Here is a 19,790-nt window from a genome sequence, read left to right as displayed (position 1 = left end):
ATAATATGAATTTTCTTGTACGGTCCGGATTTTTTCTGCAGTTGCGCATTAAAAAATTAATATTATCAGTCTCTTAAGGCAGTTCAACCATGCATACAAAGCGTACATACACATTTGAACACAGTCAGTTGGTGGAACGTAGAAACACCCAAGGTAAGTAACTCGATCATCAAAGCGTTGTAAAACGGCTGTTTTTCTGATCCAAAGGTCGGCAAACTGTAGGCAACATCAAGGGTAAGGGCGATTTTAGGTGTTGTACTTTTGCTATTATTATGTATTTGATAGTAAAAGCTAAAAGCCGTTATTGTTGAAAGTTATATGCAAATTAGTTTATATGCAAATCACCATGTCACAAATTTCTTGTAATGATGTGGATATACCCTGCGTATCGTTGAACTGCCTTGTGAGATCATAGACTATCCAAAAAGACAGGGACTGGCAACGCTAGCTAAAACACTTATAATGCTGACGCGCCATCCGTGATATGGCTTTATTTCGTCAATTTTTAAGTTGCCATGCAACTGATGCAACCGTGATTCAGAAAAAAGAACGCAAAATGGATAGGGCATATATTTCCATATTTTGAGGGATATTTTTTACATCGATGCAGAGAAGCTGAATGTGAAGGGAACTAAGCAACTAATTAGCGCTACCACAGTGCTTGGAACTCAAGATTTCGAATTTGAATCAGTGCACCTACTCCTGCAGACCCCACAGATTTTGATCCAATTCTAGAAGTGAGCGAAGGAATAGTAAAGAAGCTTGATATAAATGAGAGAATTCCCCCAACCGAGATCGATCGCCAAAAATATGAGCATCTGGCTGATATAACTCTACCCGCGGTCGATCTTAAACGTGTCTCGATAATGACCGGAGAAGATGTAAGGGGAGCACACATTACGCACGAAGTCACTGGGAGAGTGTCGAAATCCCTGAATGTGAGTTGTATGTAACCAGAACATCGTTAGGATGGACTGTTGCTGGTGGCTTGCCGATGACTGACGTGCATGCACCAGAGGGACCTATCGATTAACTTCCTTGATACCAACAAACAGATATACTAACTCAACAAGTTGAAAAGTTTTGGGAAATGGAAACATCAGGACTGACGATGAGCGATTTAACGAAGGCTGCTTCTGTTGAAGATCGCCGAGCCGAGGGTACCTAGACTGAATTATTGTGGAAGGACGATTCACCTCAATATCCTAATAGTAGAATAGTTGCGGAAAATGGTTGAAATTTTTAAAGAAACGGTTTAATAATGACCCTGATTTAGAAGAATCGGACGGTCATGCAAGGATTAATCGAAAAGGGATACGCCAGCAAACTGTCGAAGGTTGAGTCTGATGCAACAACGAGCAAGACCAATTACCTTCCTCATCACCACGTTGTCAACAAGAATAAACCTGAAAAATTCAGAGTCGTGTTCGATGCGACGATGAAATTTGAAGATACGTCGTTAATCAGAACTTATTGCAAAGCCCTGAGTACACTGACGCTCTCGTCGACACCCGCGTACCCGCAGCTTTTTTGCAACTCTGCTTGTCGGCTGTGCGAATGAGTAAGATGATTCAGAGTGAGCTTGATATAATGGCGTGCGAAACAGTATTTTGGACGGACTGTATAATATAGTGTCAGTGGCGTAGCCAGCTTGACGATTTAGTCATGCTATGCAAATTTTATGTTATTATCATTATTCATTTCTTTAGAAATTCGTTGTTTTCACAGTCGATGAACACAAAAATATTAGCATAGCATGACTAAATTTTCGGGCTGGCTACGACACTGTATAGTGTTATCTAAAGTAATGTTCGAAATACCACGAAACCATTCCAAACCTGCGTGGCAAATCGAGTGAATGAAATTCGGGAATCGTCTGATCGATCCAGCTCAGTGCAGGCACTGTCCAGGAAGTCTAAATACCGCCGACGATTGCTCTACTTGTTTGGCCCGTCATTAATACATAGAGCAACATCGCTGGCTACGAGGTCCGGATTCGAGGTATCCGACGAGCAACTGGAAATCAAAAAAGAAAAAACTGTCTGTGAAACTCGCGTTGACGCATCTGTAAGCCGACGGCTCTGCGAACTTTTAAAAAGATGGCAGATTAGTCGAAACTGCTTAAAGCTGTAGCTTGGTTGTGCAAGTTCAAGGTTTGGATCAAGAATGGTAAACACGTGAAATGCAACAGATTGACTGCAGAAGATACAACGTTAGCTAAGCGAAGGATCGTCTCACTCGTTCAGCAGCCGTCGTTTCTGGAAGAGTTGCAAGCCCTTAAGACCACCGACCAACGTGTTAAGAAATTAAGTCCGATCGTGTAACTGAAGCCCATGCTATTTGAGCAAGGAATCTTAAGAGTCTTCGGTATATAGAATATCGGATGCGCCTGGCACGTTTGATAGCAAACATCAGATCATCTTACCGCAAAGTCAGCATGTTACAACTCTGTAATAATTTGTTTTTATCCCCAGCTACTTGGCCACTGCGGACAAAAGCAGTTGCTTTCCCGAATTCGAGAGGAATTTTGGATCGTTAAGGGCAGAGGAGCTACCAAACGCATTAACAGCAAGTGCATACCTGTAGAAAGAGATATGCTGTGCGAATAACACAAGAGATGGCTGAGTTACCAAAGGTGCGCCTGACTCCCTTCGAGCCCCCCCTGAACACAGGTATCCATTATTTCGGGCCACTCACAGTAAAACTCGGACGGAGTACTACTGCCAAGTGATATAGCTGTATATTCGTATGTATGACGTCGAGAGCCATACATCGATCTTGAACCAGCTGCGTCCCTGGAAAGTGATGATTTTATTATGGTTTTACAACGATTCACAAGTTTTCACAGAGATTTTTCATCAGCCCTACGCCTCGAATATATCAGGGGCGTGGGAGAGATTAATTCGTGGCGTTAAGTGTTCGTTAAAAGCGATTCTTGGGAAAGGGCTGGTTAAAGAAGAGATCTTAAGAACAGTGTTATCGAAAGCACAAGGCATACCCAACTCAAAGCTTCTATGCCCTAACTCAGAGAATCCTCGTGACCTGGAAGCATTAACTCCAAATCACCTGTTGCTTCAAAGACCCTCGACTTCTCTGCCACCCGGTGTGCGGTCTCATTTCTCCCACGGTCTGAGCCATCCTCTATCACAGTGCGCATATTATGCGCAAGCGCATGTCAGTGGTTTTGCATAACAACATTTCCTCGTGGTCTGAGTTATCCCCTTTCTCTCGCTGGCTGTTAAGCAGTGGACAATTCTCACACACGTTGGATGAGCGTTTGATGATGCTGATTTGCATAGCACAGAGTTGGAGACAATGGCAGATTCTAACAGATCATTTCTGGAAGCCCGCGCCAACCCTTCAACACAGACAAAAATGGCTTGAACCTCGACGAAGTGCAGTAGAAGATAACGTTAGTGGACGATAACCTTGCGCGGGGATATTGGCTACTCTATAGAGTGACGAAGGTGTTTCCAGGAAACGATGGCTTAGTAAGGGTAGCCGAAGTGAAGACAAAAAATAACGTACTCAAGCGTGCGATCCAGAAGCTCTGCCTGCTGAAAGCAGCGGAATAGGTGATGAACGAGCTCTTTTGTGGTTTGCTACTTGGGGGGCCGAGATGTCATGTACTGATAGAGACGTTACAATTGATATTAATTATTTCGCGCCATCGTGATGAGTTAACATAATTAATTAAGTTTCCTCTTTCGCTCCGAAAGGGTTTGCGAACTGTTCACAATTAAAGTAAAATATGCAGACAAGTGGATCTAAATTCGCTATAAGATTTTAAATTTATTTTGATTGAGGATAGCTCCAACCAATGTTTAAATAGTTTAACAACATTGACGTGATTCTCTGTAGCAAACCTTTGTGAAACTCGGATATTGATATAAAACGAGAATACATCAATAAAGAGAAAATAAAACGAAGCGTATGATTTGTGTCGAACAATAATAAATGGATTTGACGAGATATTTGGTTGATCTCGTTCCCAACAGAGGGCATAGTTATAAGCTCTTCAAATATCCTGGAGACGTTCACGTCAACAATGTATTAAAAATATACATATGTAAACGACAATTCTTCAGTCAACGACAGTTTTTATCACTTTTTCATGGAAAACTCTGACAATTTACAAACTAGAATGCTTCAAAACAAGTAAATATAATGCACAAAAAATTTACAGATGTGTAAGCGTTTTAAAAGTCGATATTGGGCACAATAATTCATTAGTTTACGTACGATGTACCGCCTTTTTCATATTTTTACACAAAGATATCATAAAACTTAATGAAACATAGTATTTTCATCTTAAAAAGCATGCCTCGAATATATGAAGTGATATCTTTCTTTCTTACGAATTCAAATCGTCAAAAACACCAAAAATTTGAGCAAGATACTCACTAAAAATCGACGCGAGGACCTTAGAGTTGCAAAAAAGTTGCGGGTACACTACCACCCGGAAAAAGGTTTGCTCTGAATGAGGTTTGTGAGGAACGTTCAAAGTTGAACACTCTAATTGATCACATGCATGTACCAAAAAAACAAATATTCCCTTATGCTAGTTGCCACTTGACTCAGTGACGTAACGTCATTTTCAGGAAGGTTTTCAAAACTTGAAATCCTACCGGAGGAATATTGAACTCTTTTTGCAACTCTGGAGGGCCTGGAGGATGTCATTTTTCATAGTTGGTTGTACTTTATTATTTGAGAGGGGCTGTATTTTGAATATCTATTATATTATGACACATGGTAATAAAAATTATCCAGATTTTAAAATAAACAAAGGAAGCAACCTGGGAATTAACAGATCTTTTAGCAAGATTTATCGCATTCAATAAGTTATTCTTTTGGGTATTATCAAAGAACAGTTATATCAGTTAGCTTTCCAATGATATACTTTATATTTCGAATATATTTAAGAGTAAAAATTATCGCGATCAAAATCAACTTGCCCTGTTGAATGGGAGTAATGCTAGGACCTAGGAGTTGTATGCATTTAATTTAGGTCAGATTATCTCAATTGTTTTAGGGTAAAATGACCATCGCGGTCAACATGGCATATGTGCCAAAATGTGAATCCGGGACGAAAGCCCTGAAAATGATCACACCCAGAAACAGCATAGTTGACATAGCTCTAAATCCTGAATTATCAAAGCTATAGTCTTTCTGAATTGTTTATATTGTTTAGAATGGTTGCTTTTTATGGGTGGTCACTGGAGGGTGAAATTTTCAAATTTTAAAAGAAAATGAATTTTACTATTCCAGGTCAACTGTTAATTATCCATAAAATTACAGATTCACCTGGCAAGTCTAATTTTTCCTATTTTCCAATCATTTTGCCATATAATGAAAAAAATGCTTATTTTAGTATATTTATTATAAATTTCCTAGGAAATAACGTTTTGTTGCGATAAGACATATTTCATTCCACTTACCCCCCGCCAGAACAAGATTTTAGCTATATTTTGCAAATTTCGTTTAAAAGGATTCTAGTGGACTAAAGAATTATTCAACCAATTTTTGATGGGTTTTGAAGTGGTGCTATGTAATGTTTTTTTCATTTTTGGATCTCTTCACATTAGATCAATTATGTCGCCTTTCTGCGCGATAAGCCGATAAATGCCACTTCTTGATCCCTTGAATTTTTTTCACAGCATCGATAAATAATTGATAGTACAATAACAGATATCCAAAATTAAAAAAAAACCTCCCTTCGTTTATCGCGGGAATGATATTCAAGTACGAAAGATTCAAAATAATTTGAAAGTCCTTCGCAATATAAACCTTCATTAATAGTATTACGTATAACCACTATGTCATTTTATAAGATTTTATTTAATATATTAATATAACAATGGATATAGCATTCTCTTCAGACTTACATGCATGTGTAAGCAAATAGTTACAAAGATGAGTACGCAAATAGCTATCCACATGCATTTTATCAAGAAAACGCGTAACAAGGTGTCGACCACAAACCACGATAGCATGTGCTACAACAAACTGTATTGCGTAGGGGATATTACTTGTATAGTTTTAGTTCTTTCGCCAGGCCCTAACCAAGCCAATAACATCTGAGTTCAATCAACCACTTCCAGAGAAATGCCGATATAGGATTTGGCCTCAGTGCCTAGATATTACATTGTAAAAGCTTTGTGGAGTTGTGCTCAGACAGAGATACGTCAAAGGTTTAAAATATATTCATATTGTTATAATCTTATATAATAGAGACGTTATTTACTGCTATTGAAAGTTAGAGAATAAATTGTCTCAATAATTGACTTACACTGCATGTGTTTGTTGCGAGTATAGAAAAAGAACCAAAGCCAGGGAGTGTTATTAAAATTAGGACCGGGCTCGTAACAAGCACGCTAAGAAAAAAAAGAGCAACGCCTTTTTTTGCTTTTTTAGTAATTGAACCCAAATTCTTAAATCAGTTGCTTTAGCTAAAAATGTTAAGTAAATATTTTTTATTGAAGCAAGGCAAAAGCATATCTATCAGCTGTTGCTACTCCAACTTCCTCAGAGAGAGGACGCTTTAAAGGTTCTCACTATACCTAACTTGAAGAACGTGTTTTCTTTCTTTTTAGATCTACCTTCTATAGCGATCACGAACTCTACCTTGATGCATAACGACGGCAGTGGTGCAGTCATAAAGAAATTCACAGGCCGGATTAAAATTTCTAAAACTAAGCTCTTTCGAAATATGCAGCATGGTTTGGCCATTGAAGGTCTTTCCGGGATTCTATCCGTCAGATATACCGAATTGGATAGCAACACTGCTAAAGGGCTCCTAGTTGTACAAAGCAGTCTTTTAGTGAGTGAATTGAATGAGGTGCTTTTAATCAGAAATAGAAAACAAGGATTGCATTTTTACCGTGTTTCTATGAGATGCCACTTATCAAGTAGTAGATCTGAAAGAAACTTCGACAGCGGTCTGCTTATCTTTGAATCTGGCATAAAATGCAACATAACCGACGCAATTTTTAAAGAAAACTCTCTTGATGGAATTAGAGTAGATAGCAGTTTTGGCTACGTCAATTTTGATAGTATGACCGCCATTTCCAACAAAGGTAGTGGTGTTTACATGCTGAATGGGATGGTATCAAGTGTATTTCAACATTCAAAATTTTGCAAGAATGAACGCGATGGATGCAGGATATCGAATCAATTTGGTGGTTACAAATTTTACAATTCCGTAGCAAGTTCAAATTTGAGGCACGGTATTCATTTGTTTGACGGAACTGACCGATATCGCCCTCGTCGTCATTTTGAGGATTTCACTCTTCAAAGCAGCACAGTCAGCGCGAATGCCAAATATGGAGTCAACCTTAACCCGGAATGCATGTATGGGTATAATTCAGCCATCAATGTGACGTTATTTATCAGCGAAAATTCAATCACACGTAACCTCAAAGGTGGTGTCTACCTGTTTCCAGCAAAATGCCTTTCACGCAGAAACGAAAGACAGCGACGAATTATAGGCACTATCACCTACAACCATTTCGAGCAAAATAGAAACACTTCGTTCTACTTGTACTGCACTGGTCGTTTTGGCTTCAATGCGGTATTTTCTGACAACACGTTTTTCAACAACACAGGGAATGCCATCACTTTGACTGACAGCAGCAAATGTGGTTCACAATTTGAGTCGAATCCTGTTCATGTCGATATTCGCAGGAATTATTTTATGAAAAACACAGCTGAGAGTGTCATATATATTGATTTTCATTCCTTCTCACAAACACGGTCAGCTCTTCTAAAGAACAACACATTCAAACAGAATAAGCCCTCTGGATATGACCCTTTTTCCAACATCTTTCGACGTTTTGAAAACCGTGCTTGTGTTATTTTAAATGTAGGGAACTTTGCCCTCCATAGAAATGTATTTGAAAACCCCGAATTTAAGTTTGAAATCTCAACTATACGACAAGATGTTCGTAACATTATCCATGCAGATTTAAATTGGTGGGGAACGTCGAATGAATGTGAAATTTTCCAAAGATTATTTGCTTTCCACCGACGATGTCATCTCTCTCCTATAACGTATTTCCCGTTTTTTGTCTCCTACGATATGACCGAGCACAATAGCCTCAATACTTCGAGACCATCTTGCTTTCTCAAAGGTTCGACTATTGGTGGAAGCCTAGATAGAAATTTAACATTGTCATCTGCTCGTTCGCCCTACACCGTGAGGGATGACATAATTGTTCTGACAAATGCCACTCTAACCGTCCGCCCTAATGTCACTTTGCAATTTCCAGCTAAGTCAACGATGGTTGTTCAAGGTCGTTTGATAGCGAGTGGCACTGTAAGCAAAATGATCAACTTCGTAAGGTTCCAAAGCGATAGAAGATTCCGTTTGGCAAGAGGTGCCGGACCTTGGGATGGTATATTAGAAATTCTGGTAAATAGCACATGGTGGCCAGCCTGTGGCAGGCAATACAGATCCTACAGTACCGAAGGGAAAATTGTGTGTAAGCAACTGGGTTTTGACTATGATACTGTATTCAGAACTCGCGTGCCTCTAGACGTACGAGGTTTTATTCACAATATTATCTGTAATGTGGATGGCAATGATATAATGAGCTGCAGTGCATCTGCTTGGAGATATGATAAGAAATGTAGGGGTTATACCATATATATTACTTGCAAGAACTACCATTGGGGAGGACTTCATTTGGCGCTAACTCAACACAGAAGCAAATTACATCATGTAGAGATTAGGGACGCTGGATACGCCTATCGCAATGACATCAGTGAACCGGGTGTTTCACTCAGAATCGACTTTAACCAACACGATATAAGTCATATTTATATTCACAACTCCAAGGGAATTGGCGTGGAAGCAACGTACACCAATATATACCGCAATTACAACACTAGCATAATTCCAATGTCCATAATATCAAACACAGCATCGCATGGATTTAGCTCAATGTCACCGTGGCTTGTTCTAACTGATTTAAACGTTACACAAACCGAAGGCTCTGCATTCTTTATTTCAAATTTGTGGGGCGTGGCAAACGATCTTGCGGATGAACTAACGAGTCCTGACATGTACCAGATATTCCGTGTTTGTTCCTCGAACAAAACAATTGTGTCTGGCAATAACGTTTTTTATTTCTCTTTGGAGCGATTGCGAAACAACCAACGGTTCAGTTGTGAACACATCATGCAGACTGAACCTGGCTATAGAATTGTTCTTCAAATTCTCTATAATGGATTTACCAAGAAATGGCACGAATCCGACGCAGATGTGAACGTTAACTTGGGCATATTTGATGGTGTGAACAAATCCCATGATTCTTCTATACATCTTTACAAGATAGGCTCATATGATCAACGTGTTTTTAACTGCTACAAATCATCAATATTATTTGATTTCTTCAAAGCCAGTGAAAAAACAGTTGTTTTCAAATTTTTGGTCTATACTGTTAAAGGTGAGCTCTGATAAGTTCAGTCATGTTGAAAATATCCACGCAAGTTAACTGCCTGATTAGCTTATGAAGCATTTAGTTATATATTATAGTGACGCAGTTAACTCGTGTAGTAATTAACTAATCATAATTGAGGATTTATACATAGTTGACAACCGTAGTAAAAGATTTAATTGCCGTGATTCGGGCTAATCATAGTTAAAAGTTAACGACGTTTTTATACAAGCGGCCCGTTGTATCTGGTTGTTTTAGCAACCCTATGAATTTCTAGAAATGCATGCATACAGAAACTCGCAATTCCAAACCAGAGAGCCAGACCTAGCTATATTATGAATGACTCAATCAATATAACTAATATTACCTTGCAGAAAATATGGTCCTAAACTGAACATTGCCTTTTTTCGCTTTATTAAGGTGATTAAGCCGGTAGTTTATAGTTGCGAATTCAACTTTTAAAACATCAAAAAAGAAAAAATTTTATTCATATTAGTTCCGTCTCTTATCATGCATACCATTTATGTCTTTATAGAAAATGAGACATTTCCAAACAACGTAAATAATAGCAAAATAGAGATATCTAGATCCAGAATCTCTAACAGTGATAACGGTGTTTATGTGGCTGGGAACGTTTTGAAATCCGTCGATATCTTTGACACGCAGATTACCAATTCACGCGACTCTGGCATTAAAGTATCCTCCAATGGACACATCAGGGCGATGAGAGTCGTTATTCTAGACAGTAAAAAAAATGGTATATTGGTGGTAAACAGCTTGATTACTTTCTTTGTCACTAATGTGCACATTATAAATTCAGATGGTCAGGGCATTTACACAAAAGCTGATATAGGTACAGTAAAATTTGTATCAACATTGCTTGAGAACCTTATGTTTGGTATTTATGTGGAGTCGATGGATCCAAGTACAGATTTCTCGATAGAAAATTGTGTTATTAATGCAACCCTATATCACAGCATTGTTATCGGAAGGAAAGTACAGTACGGGAAAATGAGAATTCTGAACTCAACTTTGAGCCATAGTGAACAGGAAAGCGTGTATATTGCTGGGACGTATAACTTTAACTTGTTGATTAATGGCAGCACGTTTGCCTTGAATAAAAAAAGTGTGGTATACTACCATCGCGAGCATTATAACAAAAACAATCGGATCACCATGGTATTTGAGAACAACAATTTCGTTTCAAACCAAGAACCGGTATTATACATGTATGACTGTTGCAAAATGTCAGTGATAATTCGTGGTAACAATTTTCACCAAAATCAAGCCTCTTCTATCATCAATCTTGACGCTAGATCATCATATTCGTGCAGACCAACTATGTTGATTTCTGAGAATATCTTTTCAGCCAATCTGTGCCCGAAAAAAGCAGTCATATGTCTTGAAAGTGATGTCAGCAGTGTCAGATTGGAGAAAAATATTTTCGATTTCAACTTAGGACGTTGTCTGCATATGGCAGGTAGCGTGGCTGATTGCTTCTCAATCACGAGAAACGTGTTTTATCGAAACAGCGTAAAAGATCACAGCGTACTTGATTTCCTCCGCATTGAAGAGAATGCTGTGTTTACGAATAATAGTTTTATATAGGAAACAAAGCAAATGGGGTGGTGTCTCTACAAGTCGTGTACAAAACTGAGTCAACTTTTAAACGCCGCGGACATGTCAACTTTACACAAAACGTTTTATCCCACAACTTACCATCCTCCTCTTCTGGTCGTATACCAGGCAAGGCAGATTCGTGCTCAGTGTCAGTTTCTGGTGTACTGTTTTTCAAGAAAACCGATATTCATTTCAACAGCTTTGACAACCCAGAATACACAAAAGAGTTTTGCGTTTTAGTTCCTGCCACTTCTCATCGCGACATAATCGACATCTCAAACAATTGGTGGAGAACGGAAAACTCGTTTGAAGTACGTGATAGGATATCTGATTTCGATGATAACTATGATTATGCGATTGCCGAAAGTTGGCCATTCCTAAATGCGAATAAATCGTTAGCATTAGGTTTACGACAATATTACAAACAACGGGGAAGAATTCTTTCAGGGCGTATAACTGAATCGACCTCTTTGAAAGCGTCAAAAAGTCCCTACAGAATAACATCAGATCTAACCATTTTAAAGAATACAACTCTCGTCGTGGAGGCAGGGGTGACGTTGAAGCTGTTACCAGGTGTTAGTATTCTTGTGATTGGTGCACTTCAGGTGAAAGGAACCCCGTTGCAACCGGTCCACTTCACCATTGACAATCCCACGGGGAGGAATAACAGATCGAGAATGATTGTTCGACTTGCAGATGGCAGTTTCCCATGGCAAGGAATGGCGCAACTGTTTAACGGTTCGGTGTGGTTGCCGCTTGTTACACCTGGCAATCTGTCGGCGAGCAATTTAACAAATGTAATCTGCAAACAACTTGGCTATGGACCGCCGACCACTGGTAAACAGATTGGAATTAGCCCATTTCAGAATGTCTCTGATTTTTTTCAATTGCATTGTCTCGGTAATGAAACTACACTGGACGAATGCAATAATGTCGAGAAAAACAAGAGTAGTAACATGAGCTTAGTACATCTTGAATGTCATGGAACTGTTTGGGGAAACGTACGTTTTGTTTCCTCAAGTGAAAAAAATTTAACACAGCCGCGCTCAAGTTTAAACTTTGTAAAGTTCACTCACTGCGGAAATCGTCACGGAATGCATGTTCCTGCGATAGAAACGGTTATAAACATCCCAATAATGAACGCTATTACGGTTCAAAATTGTACTGCTGGTGGTTTAACAATTGCGTTTCCAAATCGAAATGTACACATTAACCAAAGCCTGTTCCTAAACACAGGGGGAACTGCAATCACAGTTCTACAAACGCGGCGAAAGGTGCTTGTTGAAAATTCCATGTTTCGTGAAAACATCCGTGGTATATCTTTCGAGGAACCAAGAATGGAAAAAGAGCCGCAAGTCAACTATGGTCGGGTGTTCTTGTGCAGTGATGTAAAACTCATTCACATTCAAACTACTAAACTTTTTTACTTCAAATTGTCATTGTTGGAAAACATACCAGTGGTACAACATTGTGAGAAGGCCCTAACTGCGCCTGATGGTAAAGGATTTAAGTTGGTCGTATTGTACCAAAGTGGTTCAAGATATATCCAGATCTTTGACTCACACAGTTCGAATGATAAATCCATTTACCAGGGCTCCGTGGCAAGCATTGTCCAAAAAGATTTTTTTATACCCAGAGGTGAAATCCTGTTGCGTTGGAATGGTGACTCGAATTCAAAGATTACGGTTTTAATTGAAGCCATAAAAATATCTGGTAGGTAAAACGCATATCCATTACTCCACTTGCAATGCATGCATGCTGTTTTGAACGATCTTGATAAATATTTCGATAAGCATGCAGCCTATTATTTTGTGCGCAAAACTATTTGTGTTAACCATGACATGAACGTGAAAGTGTATTTGAATTTATATGAAGCAAAGAAATGGGCTATTTTGATTGGGCTATCATATTTTCCAGCACTAATGTATTAATCTTTCTTTGTACCTCCTTATTGGTTAATTAAGAGAAGCCCTTGTGACAATAAATATATCGCTAATGATTAATTGTTTCCTCTAGCTACTTGAATTTAAAATCAGTTGAATTGAATTTTACAAGTCCCTCAAAGCTATCACAATTACTATGCATATAGCAATTTTTTGTATGATAGACGCCAAATACTAGGTATATCCGGTGAAGTATCCCAGAAATCAATGAGCATTATACAGCGTTTTAGAAGAACGATTTATCGCTAAATATACATCGATTCATCTTAGGAGCACTTTCTATTTTTACCCTAGATATGCCATGCACCTTCGAATTGGATTTTTGTGGCTGGCAGTCATTCACAAACGTGTCTGTTGTTGGTCGTAAGATGTCACAAACCTGGGCTAGAAATTCATATACATATTACCTAAGCGATCATTCTTACTTTTCAGATCATGGTAAGTCGGTATTTTTGCCTGTATCTCTTTAACAATGTCTTTTTTATATAGGCAAAACTGAAAAGTATATTTATGTTGATCAAAAAAAACGCAAGAGTGATTTTATTTAGTAGCGTTTTGTCGGCCTCTTTTGCGTATTATTTCTAACTTCTTATAAACATACGAGATTTTTTTGAACAGACTGAGCTCGAAGAGCTTTGTACAAAAAGATCGAGGTCCGATATATATATATATATATATATATATATATATATATATATATATATATATATATATATATATAATATATATATATAAAGCTTCAAATCATTGAAATCAAAAAGTAAAACATCATTTGAGAAGAAAAAAATATATTACGTTTCGGGGCACAGCCCCTTCGTCAGAAACGATATAAGATCTTCTCCATGTCGTTAAATACCATAGCCCTAACATTTGCATTTTACAGCAATTAATCATCCTTCGACATAAACTAACACTCCTCCCTTAAATTTAAACCTCTTGGAATATAAGTATTCAATTTCTCAATCCAAAAACTTTCCCTTTCAGTGGGTTTATTAACATCAGTGACGTCAATAATTTGCACTAAAAAGTCATTAAACCCTGTCAATGCCCTACTTCAAAAAAATGTTCATACAAATGCTGTCCACAAATACCGCTTTGTCCTTTAGCAAATTTATTGATCGAGCTCTTATGGTTATTAAACCTTAACCTAAATGACGTCACTGTGTTGCCCACATATTGTTTACTACAAGTTTTGCAAGTTACCAGATAAATCATTCCCTTTGAATTGCAGTCAAAGAGATGGTTAATATAGAACTTACGCCGCCGAACCGTAGTATAAAATACTTCGCCTATCACAATAGAATCACAAACTAATTTACTCTTTTTACTACCACATTTAACCATCCCCTTAACTGAACATTCAACTTTTTGCAATTTAGCCCTAATCAGATGATCTCTAAGGCTTTTGGATCTTCGAAAACATACCATAGGCTGTTCAGGCATAACGCTCAAAAACTGCCCAGACAAACCTACAATATTTTGCAATTCCCTAAAAATACCATACAATTCACGCAAAGCTGGGTGAAAATCTATGACAAAAATACTTCTGCTTTTTTGTTCACTATTTTGTTGTTCCACCTCCTAATTAAAAAGTGCTGAACGATCCAAAAGCCTCACTCTTTCAAATTGACTTTCAACAAATTCATTACTATACCCCCGTTTGGCCAAAAAGCCTTTTAATTCCGCCAATCGTTTCTCCAAACACTCATCTGAACGACAAATACGTTTCAATCGTAACGCTTGTCCATAAGGGATTCCCCTCCTCACATGCGGGGGATGACAAGATTAAAAATTTAAATACTGATGTGCATCAGTAGGTTTACTATACACATTAGTACAAATGACCCCATTATCTAGTTCTACCATAACGTCAAGGAAGGGAGCTCTCCTATCACTTATATCCCATGTGTATACTTAATATCTGCATGAAAAGAATTCAAACGGAGAAGGAAATTATCAAGTTCCTCCCACGAGTGAAGCCAAATCATGAAGATATCATCCAGGAAGCGCCACCATACCCACGGTTTTAATTCACATGTCTCTAGAAAGCTTTCCTCAAAATATCCCATAAAAATGTTGGCAAACCCGGAGCAAACTTGGTTCCAATGGCTGTCCCTAACTATTTTTTGACGAAAATTTTTTTCGTCAAATTCAAAACTATAATTATTTGCCAATATCAATCTAGCCAAAGAAACCAAGTCCTCCACAGGGAACTTCCTCTCAGCCTTAGAAAATGCTTTCTTAAGCGCTTCCAGTCCCTCATTGTGTGGTAGGCTATATGAGGATATAGGCCAACCACGTCTATAGTACACAATATAACATTAGATGGAACGTGCCCTAAATTTTCCAATTGTTGAAGAAACTCGGTTGTATCTTTAATCACAGATGGTACATTAATCACTAAAGGCTGTATATGAAAATCTAGAAATTCCGATATCCTTTCCGTGGCCGTACCGCAATTTGAAATAACGGGCCGGCCTGGTATGCTATCCAAACGCTTATGAATTTTAGGTAGTAGATAAAACTTTCCTAAGCGAGGTTTCGAAACCAAAAGATATTTTCTGTTTTCCGAAGAAATATAACCCTTATTATAGTTAGAGGATTTAATGCTTTCTCCACTAGCAATTGAACCTCATCAACGGAATCTGACTCAATAACCTCACATACCTGCTCATCATTAAGATGTTTGTATGTTTCTGTACAGTAATCATCCCTCCCCCACACTACTACAGCACCCCCTTTAGATTTTTTAGTGCGTCCTGTTCGTTTTCGGAAAGATTACTGAAACTACTGTTTCCTACATCAATATTAAGAATCCGTTCCTCTAACTTACTCAAATATAGTTCTATAGCTGGTTCAACTTCAGTAGGACTCCAAGCTGACTTTTCCTTGAATCCGGTAAAGCCCTGTCCGTCCTGTTTAACAAACGGCTTAGACTGAAAATAAGCTCTGCATTTTAATTTCCTACCGAACTCCTTTATATCCCTTTTAACCGCTGATAAATCCAACTCAAGAGGAGTAGGACAAAACTTTAAACCCTTAGAGAGTAAGGAAATTTCAGCCTGGGTTAACACTCTATTTGACAAATTTACAACATTGTCCGAGACAAATTTGCTTTGTTCCGTAATAATACTTCCATTTTCAACTAAAGTTCTATCTTCTTCCCCACTCCGGCCAACTATATCTTCAAAATTCTGTGATGTTCCATCATTCTTACCCTTCCGTAAAAGTTTTTCTGCAATCATTAGATTTTACACAATCCGATACATATCTTCTTAGATCACTAATTGCTTCGCTCGACAGCGCCCTTCTTCTCCGCTTCACTTGACTTCCCGAAAACTTCGAAAATTTCTTCCTTCGCCTAGCCGTCAACTCATCCCTCCATCTCACAACCTTCAAGTTCAACCAGCCAACTCTTAACTACTCGGTCCCCCCTCGTATAGGTCAAATAGCGCGTTTTACTATGGATTTTATGGCACAATTCGGCCTGCTTTCTCCTTATTTCATACTTAAGTGCAACCAACAATTTACGTTCTGCTTCAAATAACGCTTTACGCCACTCTGCCTTAAACCGAGTCGATACTTTCCCGATTAAAGGGGTTTTTCTTAGCCGTAAACATTTCGGTGTAACGTTCTCCGATAAACTTCTACAGTATACCTTCTCATGATGTTGTAATCGTACGAGCTTATGTCGCATGTCTTTTAATGCCAGGTATTCTTTCCTTTCGCTTTCCTTCCATTCCCAATAAGACATATATGGCAAAATTATTATAAATATCAGAAGCCTCCCAAAAACATACATTTATATAAAGCTTCAAATCATTGATATATTTGTAAATATATAATATATATATATTATATATATAATAATATATATAATATAATATATATATATATATAATAATAATATACATAAATATATAATATATATATAATATATATATATATAAATATATATATATTAAATATTTAATATATATATATATATATATATATATAATTTATATATATATATATATTATACGCAAATTTTGCGTAGTAAATCAGAGTGCTCAATACCAATACAATAGTAGAGCAAATAAATCAACAAATTACAATCTTAAAATTTTTTTTAAAATTTTATTTCGCTACACTGTGTTTCACGTCCTTCTACCGTGTACGATCATCAGGCGATTACTCGCGATTACTCGCCTGATGATCGTACACGGTAGAAGTACGTGAAACACAGTGTAGCGAAATAAAATTTTAAAAAAAATTTTAAGATTGTAATTTGTTGATATATATATATATATATATATATATATATATATATATATATATTTATATTTATTTGTAGTAAGATATGACACCGAGTTGCAGCCCGCCATGGCAAGTAGAAAATTCTACTTGACCACGGCAGGATATATCGGACTAGTATTCCGAAGGCCACGGGTTCAAATCGAAATTACGAAAAAAACACATGTGAAAACCACATGTGAAATCACATGTGACTCACATGTGAAATTGGAACAGTTTAATCACATGTGGTTCACATGTGGTTGTATCACATGTGGTTCACATATGAATCACATGTGCTTCAACACAAGTGAAACACATGTGGATCAGGAGAAACCACATGCAATTCACATGTTACTCAGTTTCGACCTTCACATGTGGATCACATGTGGATCACATGTAGTTCACATGTGATCCACACAAACTATTTCATGACACCTTATCTTGTTTGTTATGCAATTATCATGCACAGAAAATGCCTAAAATAAATCACTCGTACACAATATTGCAGGGTGAAGCAAATTAATGCACATATATTAATAACCATAATTATTACAAAATGAAGTGAAACATTTGACTATGTTAAAGAGTAAAAGATACATATATTAATATAAAATAAAATGAATTATAATACTATAATTTATTTAGTCACCCTACTGTCCTTAATTGTTGCTAAGATCTTCCTGATTCTTTCTTCGGCTTTCCATTGACAGCCTAAACTCTTTGCACTCTTGTGCCATAACAGCTTTTATAATTGTATCATTTGCTTGAGGAAATTTCATGATGACAAAAGCTGTAAGAAATATAAACAGGATTGTTAATTAATAGCAATTGCAGTTCATCACAAACAATAAATAATTTACAGTCAAATATAATTTGAATGGCTGCAAAACATAACATTGAATAGAAAGTGAGAATGTTATCTACTGTATTAAAAACATTAACAAAATAACAATCCGTTCTTCTGAGAACTGCTGTTGTTCATGCTCAATAGTTAATAAGGTTGTGCAGACCTAGGGAATGGCTGAGGCAAGGAAGGGGCTTGAATCTTAGGAGAAGATGCTAACCTTTGGTGGTGTACATATTTTCTTGGTTTCATCAAGTGCTGCTAAAACTGCCTCTTTAAAATCTTAAATCCAACTGGTCATGTTGCTCAGTTGTTAGTAACAATCTAGCTGATACTGTGAGGCTTTTAGACGCAGTCAGAATATACAAAATATTCGAAATATCATATGTAAAAATACATTAATTTCCCCTAAATTTGGCGTTCAGAAAAACAAAATATTGCTATACTGTATACAGAATATTGCTACTGTTTATAAGAATCCAAAGGTTATTGAATTAACTGGGGCACAAGTTAAGGCGCAAGGGGTATTCTCTAATTTAGACCATATTGTGTACCGGTCTATATCAAATGGTAATATGTTTCAAACCTTTTTATTCTTCTTTGGTTTCTATTGTCAGCACTGGTCACATCTAATCTCCTCTTCTTGGCTTTATTATCATCACTGTTATTATCACTGTTATCTTCCAACTGCTCAATTCAAGCTAAGTTAAAAGAAACTAGTATTGTTTCGAAATATCAAAACCCCGTGTTGGCCATGTAGCTCAGTTGGTAGAGCATCGGACTAGTATACCGAAGGCCGCGGGTTCAAATCCTGCCGTACGTGGTCAAGTAGAATTTTCTACTTGTCATGGCGGGCTGCAACTCGGTGTCATATCTAATTACTACAAATTTATTCCTATTCCCGAGTACCATCCTCATGCAAATATATATGTATATATATATATATATATATATATATATATATATATATATATATATATATATACGGTGGGGCAAATTTAGTGCCCATAGCCGTCCCGGAGGTTTGACGATAGACATCCGAATTAAACTCAAAAATATTATTTTTAAGGACAAATTCCGCCAAATTAATAAGATTTTCTGATGTCACTTTTTTATCCTCACGTGCCTCTAGCTTGTTATAGAGTGCTCGCAGACTATCATCGTGTGGGATACTTGGATAGAGACTCGTAACGTCGGTCATAACGAGCCATTCTGTTAGATAATCTTCTCTATCCCAGATTACGACACACGACCCTTTGTCTGCTGGTTTAATCATTATACTTTTATCCTCTATTGATGTTTTCAACGCCAACCACTCCTTCTTGCTAAGATTAAATTTGTGGGTTTTCTTAGGAACAAACTCAAACAATTCTTTCTCAATTTGACTTAAGAGCAACTCCAACGACGGACTGCCTTTCGGCGGCGTCCAGGTGGATTTAGGACGAAATGCCGGAATTTCACGGAAATCCGCCGTTACGTTATCCCTAAAATGCCATCTATTACGCATTCTACGAGTAAATTCATTAAAAGCCTTTCTTAAATCCCCTTCATCGATCTTAGATGAAGTAGGTGCGACCTGTAACGCTCTGCCCAGCACTCTTATCTCAGTGTCACTTAAAATTTTGTGGCTAAAGTTGAAAACGTTTTCGAAGCAAAAGTAACCTATCA

At 37.5% G+C, this 19,790-nt stretch overlaps 1 protein-coding gene across 1 annotated transcript in view; it reads left to right on the top strand.

Annotated features, from left to right (window-relative positions):
* Positions 1-10,778: 10,778 nt before the first annotated feature.
* LOC114530701 overlaps positions 10,779-19,790 on the top strand; it is a 35,784-nt gene continuing 26,772 nt past the window's right edge. Inside the window, exons 1-3 of the mRNA XM_028552307.1 lie at positions 10,779-10,917; positions 11,046-12,770; positions 13,295-13,438. Coding sequence (XP_028408108.1) covers positions 10,779-10,917; positions 11,046-12,770; positions 13,295-13,438 — 2,008 coding nt within the window. The remainder of the gene's footprint in view (positions 10,918-11,045; positions 12,771-13,294; positions 13,439-19,790) is intronic.

The sequence above is a fragment of the Dendronephthya gigantea genome, unplaced genomic scaffold (assembly GCF_004324835.1).
Source record: "Dendronephthya gigantea isolate DGI-Jeju-01 unplaced genomic scaffold, DenGig_1.0 000065F, whole genome shotgun sequence".
NCBI classification, from domain to species: domain Eukaryota; kingdom Metazoa; phylum Cnidaria; class Anthozoa; order Malacalcyonacea; family Nephtheidae; genus Dendronephthya; species Dendronephthya gigantea.
Note: the sequence above shows the minus strand (reverse complement) of the source record. Positions and strands in the feature narration are given on the sequence as shown.